The 14,641-nt window shown below is 37.4% G+C and overlaps 1 protein-coding gene across 4 annotated transcripts in view; it reads right to left on the bottom strand.

The window, feature by feature from the left end:
• The window catches only part of TTC21B (tetratricopeptide repeat domain 21B), a 97,804-nt gene that overhangs the window by 33,789 nt on the left and 49,374 nt on the right, over positions 1-14,641 (bottom strand). For all 4 annotated transcript variants that reach the window (XM_032755532.2, XM_032755533.2, XM_058441525.1 and 1 more), the window contains 4 exons: positions 11,549-11,737; positions 9,267-9,377; positions 8,183-8,264; positions 65-215 (listed from right to left, as the gene is read on the bottom strand). In XM_032755532.2, coding sequence (XP_032611423.1) covers positions 65-215; positions 8,183-8,264; positions 9,267-9,377; positions 11,549-11,737 — 533 coding nt within the window. The remainder of the gene's footprint in view (positions 1-64; positions 216-8,182; positions 8,265-9,266; positions 9,378-11,548; positions 11,738-14,641) is intronic.

Raw genomic sequence — 14,641 nt, 5'->3', positions numbered from 1 at the left:
GCTTATTCTACTTGATTTACAATGGGAAAAAAATCATGTAGCATTTATTTGTCAATGGATTTACCAAAGATACAGTCCTTTACAATACTGAAATCCTGGTTCCAATTTTGCTCTGGAGTTACGTTTCTCAGCCATTGAGAAAAATCTTGGGACATCCTCGAGTTTTCCACATCTTCTTAGGAGATCAATCAAACGAGATAATGTCATATAATTATCTAGAAACAAATAATACTTCAGATATGGGCAACATTTTATACTGTTTCCTTTGTTGCTTATAATTCTACTTCATTAGAGTATAATTTACTTCATATAAAGTACATTTTAAATATAAATAAAAAATGCCTCAGGGTATAAGTCCCTAAAGAGGCTGTATGGCCAACTAGATGATCTACTAAATAATATAGTTTGGGCTAGGCTGGTCACAGTGTCTACATAGGCAAATCTAGAAAAATGCATATTTCTTGTAACTTTTCTATTGTTTGGGGGACCAAAACCTTAGAGAAACAGCCCCTACCTAGGTAATCTAGACTTTCAACTGTGTAGTTCAGGAATACCGATTTAATTGCACAGGGCAAGTTCACTGTCAGTCTCTGAGAACCCCTCTCCTACATACTGTTGCTAGGAAGGACTTGGGAACAGTACAATTGACAAATAATGTATGGGGTGGGCAATAAGGAAGTTTTCTCCAGTCTCTCTTTGATATGTACATGTAGCTAACATACCATATGCTAGCTTATCATATAGAACCTTAGCATATTAGTCCCCATATTTTAATCCTGTTTCACCTTCTTCTAAAAAAAATTCATTCATTCATTCATTCATTCCTTTGATCTCAGGTATAATTTCCTGGCAGGTTCCTAGAAAGCCTTCTTCCAATTCTATCTAGTTCTCTCTTATCACTAACAAACTAAGCTTTGAGAATAATTTAATAAATCTTTTTTAGGATTGTAAAAATAATGCATAGACACTATAGAAAATAAGGAAAATATATACATAGAGTACAAAGAAAAAAAATCACCATATTTCCAGCTAGAGATTAGCACATTTTAGTGTGCTTTCTTTCACATATTTGAAAACCAACCTATATATAAATATAAGCAAAGATATGTATTTCTTTTATATTCACACAAAATCGATATTTAAATATATACAAAACTGGAGTCACATTGGGGTTTTGATTTTCATTGGTTTTGATTGGTTTTAATGTTGATTTTGATGAACATTAAACAGTAAACATTTCCCAATTGTCATTAAATAATCTTCTAAAACATGATTTTTAATGGTTGCATAAGGGCCTACTTACTGATGATTCACATTATTTATTTCTTTATAGTGGTGTCTTTTAGATGTTTGTGTGCTCAAGTTTCAGTTAGCACAGGACTAGGGATTTGTAGGGGACTTGTAAAAACCCTTAAATAAGTTATTCTGAACATGTTCTTAGGTTGAATTTCTAGAATTAAAACACACAAACAAAAAAGCTTGTTTTAAAGCTATTTATCCTTGACTCTATTTTGCTATTTGAAAAGAGATGACACCATGTAATTCAGCAACTTTCCTGAGTATATACCCAAAAGATTAAAAGCAGAGACTCAAACAGGTATTTGTACACCAACGTTTATAGCAGCAACCTTCACAATAGACAGAAAAAGTGGAAAGAACCCACATGTCCATTGTGTTTGAATAGATAATCAAAATGTAGTATGTACATGTAAAGAAATATTGTATATTATATGTCAGCCATAAAAAAGAAGAAAATTTTGACATACACTGCAACATGGATGAACTGTGAAGACATTATACTAAGTGAAATACGCCAGACACAAAAGGACAAATGCTGTGTGATACAGCTTACATGAGGTGCCTAGAATAAATTCATCAACACAGAAAGAATGATGGTTGCCAGGGGCTCCGGGAAGAGGAATGAGGAACTGGTGTACAGACTTCAGTTTGGAATGGTAAAAACGTTTTGGAGATGGATAACGGTGACGACTTACACAACAATGTGAATGCATTTAATGCCACTGAACGATACACTTAAAAATGGTTAAGATGATGAATTTTGTGTTATATATGTCTCACCACAATACAAAATATTCTTTAAAAAAAGAATTTTTGGAAACACTGTATCTACTTAATTACAGGATGTCAAACTAATACAGGTTGATAGTATCATTTGTCCCCTTGACACACAATCTTGGGTCCAGAGATTTTGTTCATCACACCTTTTAGCATCACTAAAAAGGGCACAATAAGAATATGGTTTCAGAAAAAGACAACTCAAATATTGGTCTTGTCCTTTAGCTATGTGAATTCAAACAAATTACTCAAATTCTTTGAGTCCAATATACTTATTTTCTTAAAATAGGATTATAATATTGACTGTAGAAGTGCTACAGAAATAAAGGCATGAAAAATATTTATAAATTACAAATGTTATTAATAATATTTATACTTCCAAAAATTTTGATAAGAAATAGAATAACTACCCCATAAGAAAGCCACAGCATCTGGAAGCTATATTGTATTAAGCAAGAACTAAAGGTTAAAATTTCGGATTAAATTTTTTTTGCATGATACTGCTAGTATTGTCAACATTGGGAAGGCAATTTCTTGAATATTTCTTATATACTATTGGAATGTATTCATTATTAGTTCAAGTTATAATTACCAGTAACAGATTAAATTACATTCACTTGTCTTTTGGTTAACCATGACATTTGACAGAAGGCAAATTTCTGCACTTAAGAAATCCATTAAAAACTAAAATGTATATTACCTTCTAAAAAACTTAGCTGGTCTATCTTTATTGATGAATAGTAGGAAGATATCAAAATAGTTATAGGGTGATGAGATGTGGCAAGCATGCAGTGCTATGGTATGGTATGACAAAACACAGAATTCTTAACTTTGCCTGGAGGAGTTGGGAAATTTCACATAGGAGTTGACCTTTGAGCAGCCTCAAGGATAGGAGGAAGATCTTTTTTTTTTTTTTTTGAGACAGAGTCTTGCTCTGTCGCCCAGGCTGGAGTGCAGTGGCGCAGTCTCGGCTCACTGCAAGCTCCGCCTCCCAGGTTCACGCCATTCTCCTGCCTCAGCCTCTCCGAGTAGCTGGGACTACAGGCGCCCGCCACCGCGCCCGGCTAATTTTTTGTATTTTTAGTAGAGACGGGGTTTCACTGTGGTCTCAATCTCCTGACCTCGTGGTCCGCCCGCCTCGGCCTCCCAAAGTGCTGGGATTACAAGCGTGAGCCACCGCGCCCGGCCCAGGAGGAAGATCTTACTAGACAGACAAAGGCACTCCAAGTAGCGGAAGGCATGCGCCAAGAGGGAAGCAGAGAACAGTGTGGGGAGTGTTGGTAACTTTGATATTACTGAAGTGGAGGAAGAAGGATAAGAAATATAAATGGTCAAATAATTTGCGGCCATATTATTATTAAAATAATGCCATGATTTTAGACTTTATCCTGAAGCACTAACTTAAATTTTAAGCAAAGGGATAGCTTTTGATTTTTAGAACTGATATGCTAGTCCTATGATGACCTGGAGCAGCCAGAACCTAGAGGCTGGAAGATGAGTTGGGAATCTGCACTAGTTCAGATGAGAGGTGATAAGGGTCTTCACTAGAGCAGTGGGTTAGGATACGACAGACTGGATGTGTTAGCTAGCTACCAAGCAAACAGAACTGAGGAGACACGTTAACCAATTAGTTAGTATGAAGGAAGCGGAAAGCTCAAGGCGATCTGAAGATTCTGAGAGAGAAAAGGGGCAATCTCTCATGAGAGCAGTAATTAGATCTAGAAGAGGAATTTTTCAACTACTTAAATTAGGTCAAATTTGTACGGTACATTTCTGAAATAAGCTAAAATAGAGCCTTAATCTAAAGTACAAGATGAGTTACTGAGGATAACCAATAGTGTACGCATAAAATGAACGGAGATGCATGTTTCAGAGTAATTCCAACAAAATAGATCTGTGGATAAGTATGTAAGAATAAAGCATACAACACAAGATTAAAAACTCTTAAGATTAAAAATATCACATAGACAATAAAAATTTACTTAAAATTTTGTGGTTGTTTTTGAGACCGAGTCTCACTCTGTCACCGAGGCTGGAGTGCAGTGGCGTGATCTTGGCTCACCGCAACCTCCACCTCCCAGGTTCAAGCGATTCTCCTGCTGTATTTTTAATTGACTTGGTGTTTTACAGTCATTCACTGATCTAGTCAACCAATAAACACCTATGTTGCCACATCCATGTGCGTGGCATTTTGTCTGATATTGGGAATATGGTGTGATCCCTGAACTCGAGGAGTCTACAGTGTAATAAAGAACACAAATATGCACATAAATATTTTTAGTAAAATACTGTGAGTAATAAAGATGTATGGACAAAGTAACCGAGGATTAGGGTTACCAACTCATCCCAGTTTGCCTGTGACTTTCTGTTAGCATGGGAAGTCCTGCATCCAGGAAAATCCTTCGCTCCGAGGCAAATCTAGGATGGTTGGTCATGCTACCCAGCATCACATAAGACATTTTTTAATGTAGGTGGTGGTAGTGGGATGCAGATTTACCGTTTCATTTTCCCCCAAGAGGGATATATTTTAGATTATGTGTTTGGAAAGAGAAAAGGGATAAGGAAGCTAAAGTTCATTTTAGGCAAAAGGAAAAAACCCAAGCAAAGACTTGGAAGCATGGTTGTATGTCATTTGGTGTTGCTGGAGTACAAGATCCTTATATTGTATTTATTAAAAAATTGCTTTTATATTTGTTTACAAACAGTCCAAAGCAGCCAGTCTACTAAGCCAATTTTTTGGGAAAAAGGCTGCTGCCAAGTAACAGAAACTTATGTGAAACAAAACCCACAAGACACATGAAGACTTCTTCAAATCTTAGAAAACTATAATGTGTGAGATTCTTTAAATCCTAGAAAACTGTAATACTTTTAATGACTTAAAAATATTCACAATGGAAGAAGTCTGTTTTTTAAAGAAATAAAGTTAGATCATTGTCTCAAAGGGAAAGACTGTGAAATGGGAACAGCCTGAGATAGAATGAAAATATTATGTATATTACTTTTAAACGGTAGTTTAGAGAAGAGGAATAAGAGAAAACAGTGTGGAACACAAGGTAGAAATGGCAGGGAAAAAAACGACACAGGCCTGAAGAAAATAAAAGTAGGTTTGGGCAATGTGGGTGGCAAGATGAGCCCATATTTTGGACCCAGAGTGAGTGGAAGAGGTGAGATGGTCAAGTAATTCACAGCATTCTTTTAAATAACATCTGAGTATACTCTGGAATAGATAGGGCAAAAAACAAATGAAATGGCCTGTGGTAGTCCCAAAATTAAACAAATTTAATTTATTTAATTAAAAAAATTAAATAGTAAAAATAATAAAGAGAAAATGTTGATATTACTGTAAAAAACAGACCATATTTTCTCCTTTCAATTTTTGTGCTCACTAGGGATAATTTATTTCTAAGTACAAACTGATGTTCTCTAAATTCAAACACCTTTTTATTAAAAGCATTACTAGAGGTAGCCTGTAGAGCATATCTAGTTCTTTGAGTTGCCCTGCTTAAAGGATTGCCACCTCTATGTCTCTGAGGCTCTAACCAGGCAGCTCTGACTGCCTAGGGCATCAGCCTGAGATGAAGGTGGTGGGGTTTAGAAGAACTGAAACACAGCTCTAGGACTTCCTCTGCCATTTCAAACTCTTTTTAGTAACACAGGTAGTAACATACAGTCATGTATTAGTCAAACAATTCCCACCTCTCTTTCTTCTTTTCCTCTTTCCTCTCCTCCCTCCATCCCTGCTTCCCTTTCTTCCTTTCTCCCTCACTCTTCTTTCCACCCAGTATTTGTTGAGTACTAACTAGGCCAGATATTCTTCTAAATTCTGGAAACACAGCAGTGAAGGGCAACGTTTCTGGTCACTTGATGCTTCCATTCTATGATTTATAGTTTTTTGGTTTTGTTTCACAAGGGCTACACAACACCCAAAAATCCTAAAGCCAAACCCCAAAAATCCAACTGAACAGAAAACAGGATAAAGGGACAGAGAGCAAGAAGTGGTGCTACTTGATGTAGGCCAGTGAGGGAAGGGCATTCTAAGGAAGAAGAGCACCAGAGCAAAGGCACAAAAGAAAATGAGGCGGCAGCCAGATAGACCTTTGGGAGCAGCATATTCCGGGAAGTGGAAACAGCAAACAAAAAGGCTCAAGGCTGTAACTGGCTTGGGCTTTTGCCTACCTAGTTTCTGTTGTCCCTTTCTTCTTTACTATCAGAATTCTGATTTTATTCTAGAGGGTATTAGATTCAGCTAAAAGATAACATTTCCCACCTTCTTTTGCAGCCACGGAGGTGATACTACAAAAAAAGGGCTTTTGTTTGTTTGTCTGTTTTGTTTTTAATAAAATGACGATTTGCTGGTTGGGAAGCCCTTCTGCCCAGCTCTGCACCCATCTTCCCCATCTGGGCCCTGGAACATCAATGCCCAGCACTGCGGTGGTCATCTTGAACCATGAGGTGATGCTCAGGCAAGTCAGGGTAATGACGTAGAACAAAAAGAGAGAAGGCTCTGGTTTCCTGATGATACTGTGGAACCGCCATGCCAGTCCCTACACAGTGTACTTTTAGATTTCTTTTACAGAGAGAAAATTAAAAGCCGTGATTTTTAGCCTAGAATTTTCAGGGGTATCTCTGCCATTTTCAGTGAAAGCATTTCTAAATTCTTCATAGGCTAGGGATGGAAACACAGATGAGTTATGATGATGCTGCAATAATCTACGTGGAAGATGGCAATGGCTTAGACCAGGGTGGCAGTAACAGAGGTGGTAAAAAGTGATGGCATTCTAGGTATACTTTGAATGTAGCACTAACAAGGATTTGCTGATAGACTGGAGGTGATATATGAGAGAAAGATAAGACAAAGGTTAACTGTGAGGTCTGGGCCGGCATAACAGTGAGCTGTGATGCCAGTCACTGAGGTGAGAGGTGGGGGTGGAGCAAACTTAGAGGCGAGGGAAACATCAGGTGTTCTATTTTGGACATGTTAAGCTTGAAATATTCCTAGACATCTGAGTGGGAATGCAAAGAGGCAGAGGTGTACATGAGTAAGGGCTGCAGATAAGTGTTTAGGACACATCTGCACATACATGGGATATAAAGCCATGCACCTGGACAAAGTCACCTAGGGGGTGAATATATAAAAAGAAAGGAGGTTCAGGAACTGAAGCTACGAGTGTTCTAATATTTAAACGTCATACAGAGAAGAGAACTCCAACAAAGGAGACTGAAACAGCAGGCAATGGGGCAAAAGAAGAACTGAGTGAGTTTAGGATCTCAGAGATAAATGAAGAAAGTCTTTCATTGTGGAGGGGGATAAACTGTGCCAAATATGATGACAGGTCAAGTCGGCAGAGAACTGAGAACTGAATCTGATCTGGCAGTATGGGGGTCACCGACCACATTGCAGAAGTGACTTCCCTGGGGTGCAGCAGTGGATGAGACAAAGTGAACACAGCATGTTTGAAAATCCTTCACAGAAAATTTGTTGTCGAGAAGAACTGAGGAAGGACATAGTAATTGGGAGGGGATGAGAGTTAAGAGTTGATTTTTATTGACTGATTTATTTACAGCAGGAAGATGTCAGCACAGTTATAAGCTGATTAGAAAAAAATGATAATTCAAGAGAGAGACCTGTAAGAGTAAAGCCCTTTTTTAGGTGAGAAGCTGGCCACAGGCGGGATCATAGGCCTGGGGAGGACAAAGGCTGAGGGGTGGGTAAATTTGGTGACAAAGAATGGAGAAGTTCTCTTCCGGGTACAAATATTCTTAGTGAAGTAGGTGGCAAGGCTTTTAACTGTGGGCAAGAAATGGGGCAAGGGTGTTGGAGGTTTGAGAAGACAGGAGAAAGTGGGAAAAGTAGTTACAATCAATGAATTCATTCTTGGAATACAGTAGGATTACCAGGTTTGTGCTCATAATTTAAAGTGAGACCAGTCAACAGTGTTGCAATTTCCTTATAGCCATTTCAGCTACTCAAGCCCATGTGTGGAATAAGCAGACAGTCTGATTCAACTAGGGACAGAGTTTGCCCGAGGGCATAACCACTAAACAGAAGAAAAAGGAGAAAGGGAGGGGTGACTGCACTCAAAAAATACAATCAGTAGGTATTTACCTGGCTTACGTTCTAAAAGCTGCTGTAAATGAAACACTGCTTGTTCATAGTCTTGTTTTCTGAACATGAGATCAGCCATCATCTATAAAGATAAAAGTTGGTTCTAAAAATAATGTCATGTATTTTACACAACATATTCTTCCAGTCAAGATTTAGCACTAGAAAAATATAGATGATAAACATGAGGAGGGGGCAGCATTTTATAAAAAGGAGGCATTTAAGATTCAAGCCCACCTTGTGCAGAATAACTTGCAGATCAGTGTAACAGAAGATAATCAAGGATGTGAAACGGATTGCTCTGCTTGCAAAATTGTATTTTTAGCAAAAAATATGTTTCTAGCAATTGTTTTAAAAACAGAAATTTGAAAGGAATTGCATACTCTATGTGCTGTTGTAGAAAAGATACCTCAGTGGACCTGACTAAAATAATAATGAGAAGATTCAAAAACAAAACAAAATTTAAATCATAACTATTTTGAAAAATTAAAAATGAGCAAGACCTAATGATATTTTTCTTATTATGTGTTTAAAAATGCAGATTTCATATATTTTTTAACCACAATAACTTTAAATAAACCTCACAAAATGTCATCCATGTAGCTGTCTGCAAAGCTAACAAATATTTTAGCCCACATAAAAATAAGAAAAAATAAAAAACTCTATTCAAAACAGACCATCTTAGACTGATAATATGACGTTGTTTTTTTTCCCCTGTAACTCCAAAAATTCCACCCAAACTCTTAAATTTGTCCAGCATTCCTAGGTACTTAAAAGTTAGTTCTTAGCAAATTAAATTAGTGTTACCACATGAACTCCACCTGACCAAGCATCCCCTTAGGCATAAATAAAAAATAACTAGACCCAAAAGGCATGTAAAAGCCTGACCTAGGTTTATCTTTCTTATAAATAAAATCCTAATGATTCTGAGTCTTTATTGGTAAAATGTAGTAATGTTAGAAAAATGTTATTTCTTCCAAAAGCCAACGTGAGCCATGCCTCATCATCTAGTAGTAGTTCCATGGGGTAAAATTTAAAACTTATAAAACACAACTGCTTTTATTGTACTGAAGTTCCTTGGACTGACCATGGTAGCAGCTTCATTATCCTGGTCACTCTGAAGCAGTAGAGCACACTGCCGCAGGCAGGAATCAGGGTCATCTTGTGCCAGGTATAATCGTGCCAGTTCCAACATAATCTGTAGAGCAAAAGGCTAGATTCATCAGACACTGTATAGAATAAAAAGTCAATGAGGAAAATACGTGGGCACAGATTAAACTTTAGTTGACCAAAAGTCATTGCAATAAAAATGCCAAGTATAATAGACAAAAAAACTGTATGTATACCCATCTCTATTTTCTCTTACACTAGAAAAAAAAAAAAAAGAGAAACAGGTAGTAACTCACTTCAAAACTAGAGAGACATAATGCATTGTGAAAAGAACACTGGTCTTAAAACCAGGAGACTGGATTCTAGTCCCAGCTCCTCCATGACAGGGCCAAGTCAGGTCCCTTCTACCTCTCTTAACCTGCTTTCTCATTTGTAAAATAAAAAGCTTCAAGCAGATAATCTCTAAGGTATGCCTCAGATTTAAAAGTAGGATTCCAACTCCTTTAGCCACCACTGAAAAAGGTATCTGTTTGGTTATGCCTTGCTAAAGGTTGTTTTTGCCCTTTATCTGAAAAAATTATAGTAATAAAAATGTTCAAACTAGTCATTAAATTCTAGAGGATAGTTGTCTTTTGTACACGATCACTTACTTAAGTTTAGCCATTAATTATTTTCAAAAATTAATAATCTCTCCAAATCCTCTCAGATCTTGACAGAGTAAAAACATTTTAGTTTTTATATAACCAGTCATATATGTAAGTGTGCTACACCAAAACTATCTTTACATTTATTCTCCCACTGTGCTATATGAGGTCATAGATTGAACCCAGCCATTTTTGCATCCTTAGTACTAAACGCCAATTGAAATACAGAGTGTACAACAGCTGTTTAGTAAAAGGAATTGAATTATCTAAATCCAGGTATTTGTGATTGAGAAATTATTTTAAATCATTTTAAAATTAATTTATTTTGATAAATTAAAATTTAATTGATAAAATAAATTTGAAAATTATTTAAATTATTTTCATAATTAAAAACAAATATTAAAACAATTTGCAGGTTGCTTGATATCACATGTTCCATTACAGTTTTTAAATTGTAATGTTCTGCCGGGCGCAGTGGCTCACGCTTGTAATCCCAGCACTTTGGGAGGCTGAGGCGGGCGGATCATGAGGTCAGGAGATCGAGACGACGGTGAAACCCCGTCTCTACTAAAAATACAAAAAAATTAGCAGGGCGTGGTGGCGGGCGCCTGTAGTCCCGGCTACTCGGAGAGGCTGAGGCAGGAGAATGGTGTGAACCCGGGAGGCGGAGCTTGCAGTGAGCCGAGATTGCGCCACTGCACTCTAGCCTGGGTGACAGAGCGAGACTCTGTCTCAAAAAATAAATAAATAAATAAAAATAAATAAATAAATAAATTGTAATGTTCTTTTTTCTTTCTTTCTTTCTTTTTTTTTTTTTGAGACAGGGTATTGCTTTGTTATCCAGGCTGTAGTACAGTGGCATCATCATGGTTAACTGCAGCCTTGACCTTCTGGGCTCAGGTGATCCTCCTGCCTCAGCACCCTGAGGAGCTGGGACTACAGGTACATGCCACCATGCCTGGCTAATTTTTGTATTTTTTAGTAGACTGGGGTTTACCCATGCTGCCTAGGCTGGTCTTGAACTTCTGGACTCAAGTGATCTGCCTGCCTTGGCCTCTCAAAGTGCTGGGATTATAGGCATGAGCCACTGCATCCAGCCTTAAACTCTAATATTCTTAATGTAAGGCATCATGTAAGATTTTGAAAGTTTTTGAGGAATAATATTAATCTTTTAACTTGTATTTTTGTTACATTTCTTTTTAAATCTTCTATTTTTTTATTTTATTTTTTGAGATGGAGTCTCTCTCTGTTGCCCAGGCTGGAGTGCAGTGGCGCGATCTTGGGTCACTGCAACCTCTCCGCCTCCCAGGTTCAAGCGATTCTCCTGCCTCAGCCTCCCAAGTAGCTGGGATTACAGGAGGCACCCCCCACCACGCTAGCTGATTTTTGTATTTTCAGTAAAGACAAGGTTTCCCCATGTTGGTCAGGCTGGTCTCAAACTCCTGACCTCAGATGATCCACATGCCTTGGCCTCCCAAAGGGCTGGGATTATAGGCATGAGCCACTGCACCCTGCCTACATCTTCTTTTAAAATAAGCTGGTAAAAATTTTACATCTGAGGAAATTAGAAGACATCTGGAATAAAAGGTACTTAAAATTTTATAAAGGTACTGACCTTATTATTTGTTTCACAGTGAACCAGCGCCTCTCTATAAAACTTAATTGCTTTTTCATAGTCTCGCTGAGCAACAGAATGTTTTGCAATCTCTGCACAAATTTCAGCTGCTAAATGTTTCTGTGCAGGAACTGCATCTGGCTGTTCCATCTGAACACGTTTTAGTACCCGAGCTTGTAATTCTCGAGCCTAGAAAAAATCAGTATAAAAGGGAATAAAAAAAAATAAAGGAAATTAAATTCTCCATAACTCACACACAGCATAATTTTACAGATTTATTTAAACATTATGAACCCTTGATCTAAAAAAGCCTGATTCAAAGAAAATGTCTTATTGAGATCTCAAGCATCCCTTGTTTGCAGATGAGCCAGCATGCATGTTATCTTTCCAACAAAACACTTATGGAATTACTGAGTCTTTTCCCACTGTTACAAGCATGTATATAGGAAGTTCACTAAGGAGGAAATACAACCGTGAAACAAATACAAAGAGGTGGGGCCTTCCTCAGGGTAAGAATGTAGAGTAGATTGTTATATTGGAAGAATATCAGCCTTTCCACCCATCCATCTGGTTTCTAGAACATTGAGATCTCCTTTAATAAATGGTAAGAACTCCCATGTTTTAGGTCTTCAAAAATAAAATTTATGTTTCAGCTACACATAATGATTCACTAGTGAATGCATTCATTTAACAAATAGTAAATGCCTACCACATGGAATATATAATGCTACACACAGGGCACCCTTCTGGGGAGTCTTGTCAAAATGTTAGCTAACAATTGCTTTGAAACAGGTTTTCTTTTTTTTTCTCAAGCCAGAGGTTTAGAGTCGTAACAGCATTCTTTTGCAAATGAAAGAAAAATATAAGTATATAGCATGTGGTTAACATTAATACTGTCTCATGAAATTTTTATTTTGGTTATATTAATATGTGTTTCAGTATGTCAGTATATGTACCTTTGTGTGTTTTGGATTATACACATGCATACATCTGTTCATGTTTTTACATAGCTATACACATATATACACACTCATGCATGTGCTCCTAGTAAAAAACCTGAAAACAATTGGTTTAGATAGGATGATCTCTGTCTTGCAGGAAGGCATCCTTGCATCCCTCAATTCTTGTACCTCTACACATCGAGATGTCCTCCTCTGACATCACTTAGCCATTAGGAAAGTAGAAAGCAGGGAAAGACCCCGGGGCCCATCCCTAGCACCTCAGGGGTAAGGGTACCATCCCAAGGACACAAGTTTCCAGGTAGCGGCCTCCAAGAATTTTGTTAAAGATGTCCCATCACTTATGGCCCTATACCGTTTTACATCTGGACTCTGGATTGCAAGTGTAAGAAAGAAAGTAAAAATGAAAGAGAAAGTGGAACAAATGTTGGCGACAGAGCCCCCTGGCAAACTGCTCCCTGAGGACAGCTGTCCCTTTTCCAACAAGTTAAGTGGAAAATGCTGTTACCATGGGAGTACATAATAGAAAATCTAATTCAGTCTTGGAAGTCAGGTGAGAATTAAAGAATGGTTAGTAGTTACACTCTGGTGAGTTGGGGAAAAAGAGATGGGATGAAGAGATGGAATGGCTCATAGGCATTAGGAATCATGTGTGAAGGAAAGAGAATGAGGGATACACTGCTTGATCAAATAATTAGAAGAAGAAATGGCTGGAAAGATACAACAGGTAAGCCTGTTAAATAATCTACATTTTATCCTAGAGCCCACGGGAAGCTACTACACCATGTTTTTAGGCATTGGCATGACAGGATCAGGTTGCCTTTGGGAACCATCACCCTGGTGTCACTGTGAAGAACTGACTAGAGGGAAATGAGACTGGGATCAATCAGGAGGCTACTTCAGGACCGTAAGCAAGAAATAACGATGGAGTCAGCTAAAAGATGACAGAGAGGGCTACGGAAATGTGGAGTTATTGGAAAAGTCTGAAATATTTAGAAAGCAAAATTCCTAAGACTTATTTCCCTAAATTTACCATTTCTGTCACTGCCAAAAATGTTTAGCAACTTTGCAAAAACACTAGGATGGAACCCCTAAGTTACATAATGTGGAGAATTAAGCTCAATAAATGGTTGCTGAATAAATGAACAGAAAATATCAAAAACTTTGACTCCACTTATGGTTTCTGTTTGAATTGCATCTTAAGATTTGTCTCTTTGTCATTCAGAATATACAGCATGTCATCATTGGGAAGAATGTTATAATTCTTCAAACCTTATTAAAGATGAATAATCCCTGGGATCTAACATAAACTGATTACAGTTTGGGGTGCTGGTATTGTCTAGCCATGGCATGCTGTTTTTTGATGTTGCTTCATATGTCTGCTTTTATAACACAGGGGCTCATGTGACCATGGTGACTGGGACTAATGATATTCATAAAGGAATGAACTAAGCTAAATTTATTTCTAAAATGTTTTAAAAGTCTACATTTACCAAAGATTACACTTTCTTTGTAGCTTCTGGTAACTAACCTAGGGCTGGGTGCAATTTTCTATCATGTGATTCAGAAAATAAGAGCTAAAATGTACCAACAATTAAGGATAAGATATTAATATTAAGATTACATATTTTAATGATATCATAAACTTAGATAGATATCACAGAAATCTAATAATCCAAGCTCAATTCATTCACAACTGGAACAAAAAAATTTTGGGACTGTCTACTGAAACTTGGGTATGAACGCACATGCATGCACACACACGTGCACACACACCCGTCAGTTAAATCTCAAAACCAAAACACTATAAATTATTTGCGGAATGCAGAACTCTTCTGGGTACACGAGAAGCAAGTCAAAAGGTGACTAGTACAGTATCCTGGAAAGCACAAAGGGTTAGGACTGAGGCATCTGCATTCCACTTCAAACTCTTCTAGTAATCAGCTGTATAATCTTGGACAAATACTCTCTGTGGGAAAATGAGCAGAGTAATACATAAACTGTTTGCTTACCTCATAGACCTGTTGATTCTAACATATCACAGGAGCTCACAGACACAGAATAAATAGAATGAGATAAAAATAATGGAGGTCTTTTTAAAAAAATATAAAGTATTAAGAAGGTAAGTGATGAT

Source organism: Hylobates moloch, unplaced genomic scaffold (genome assembly GCF_009828535.3).
Source record: "Hylobates moloch isolate HMO894 unplaced genomic scaffold, HMol_V3 SCAFFOLD_1, whole genome shotgun sequence".
Taxonomy (NCBI): Eukaryota; Metazoa; Chordata; class Mammalia; order Primates; family Hylobatidae; genus Hylobates; species Hylobates moloch.
The sequence above is the reverse complement of the archived record's forward strand: the minus strand, read 5'-3'. Positions and strand labels throughout refer to the sequence as shown.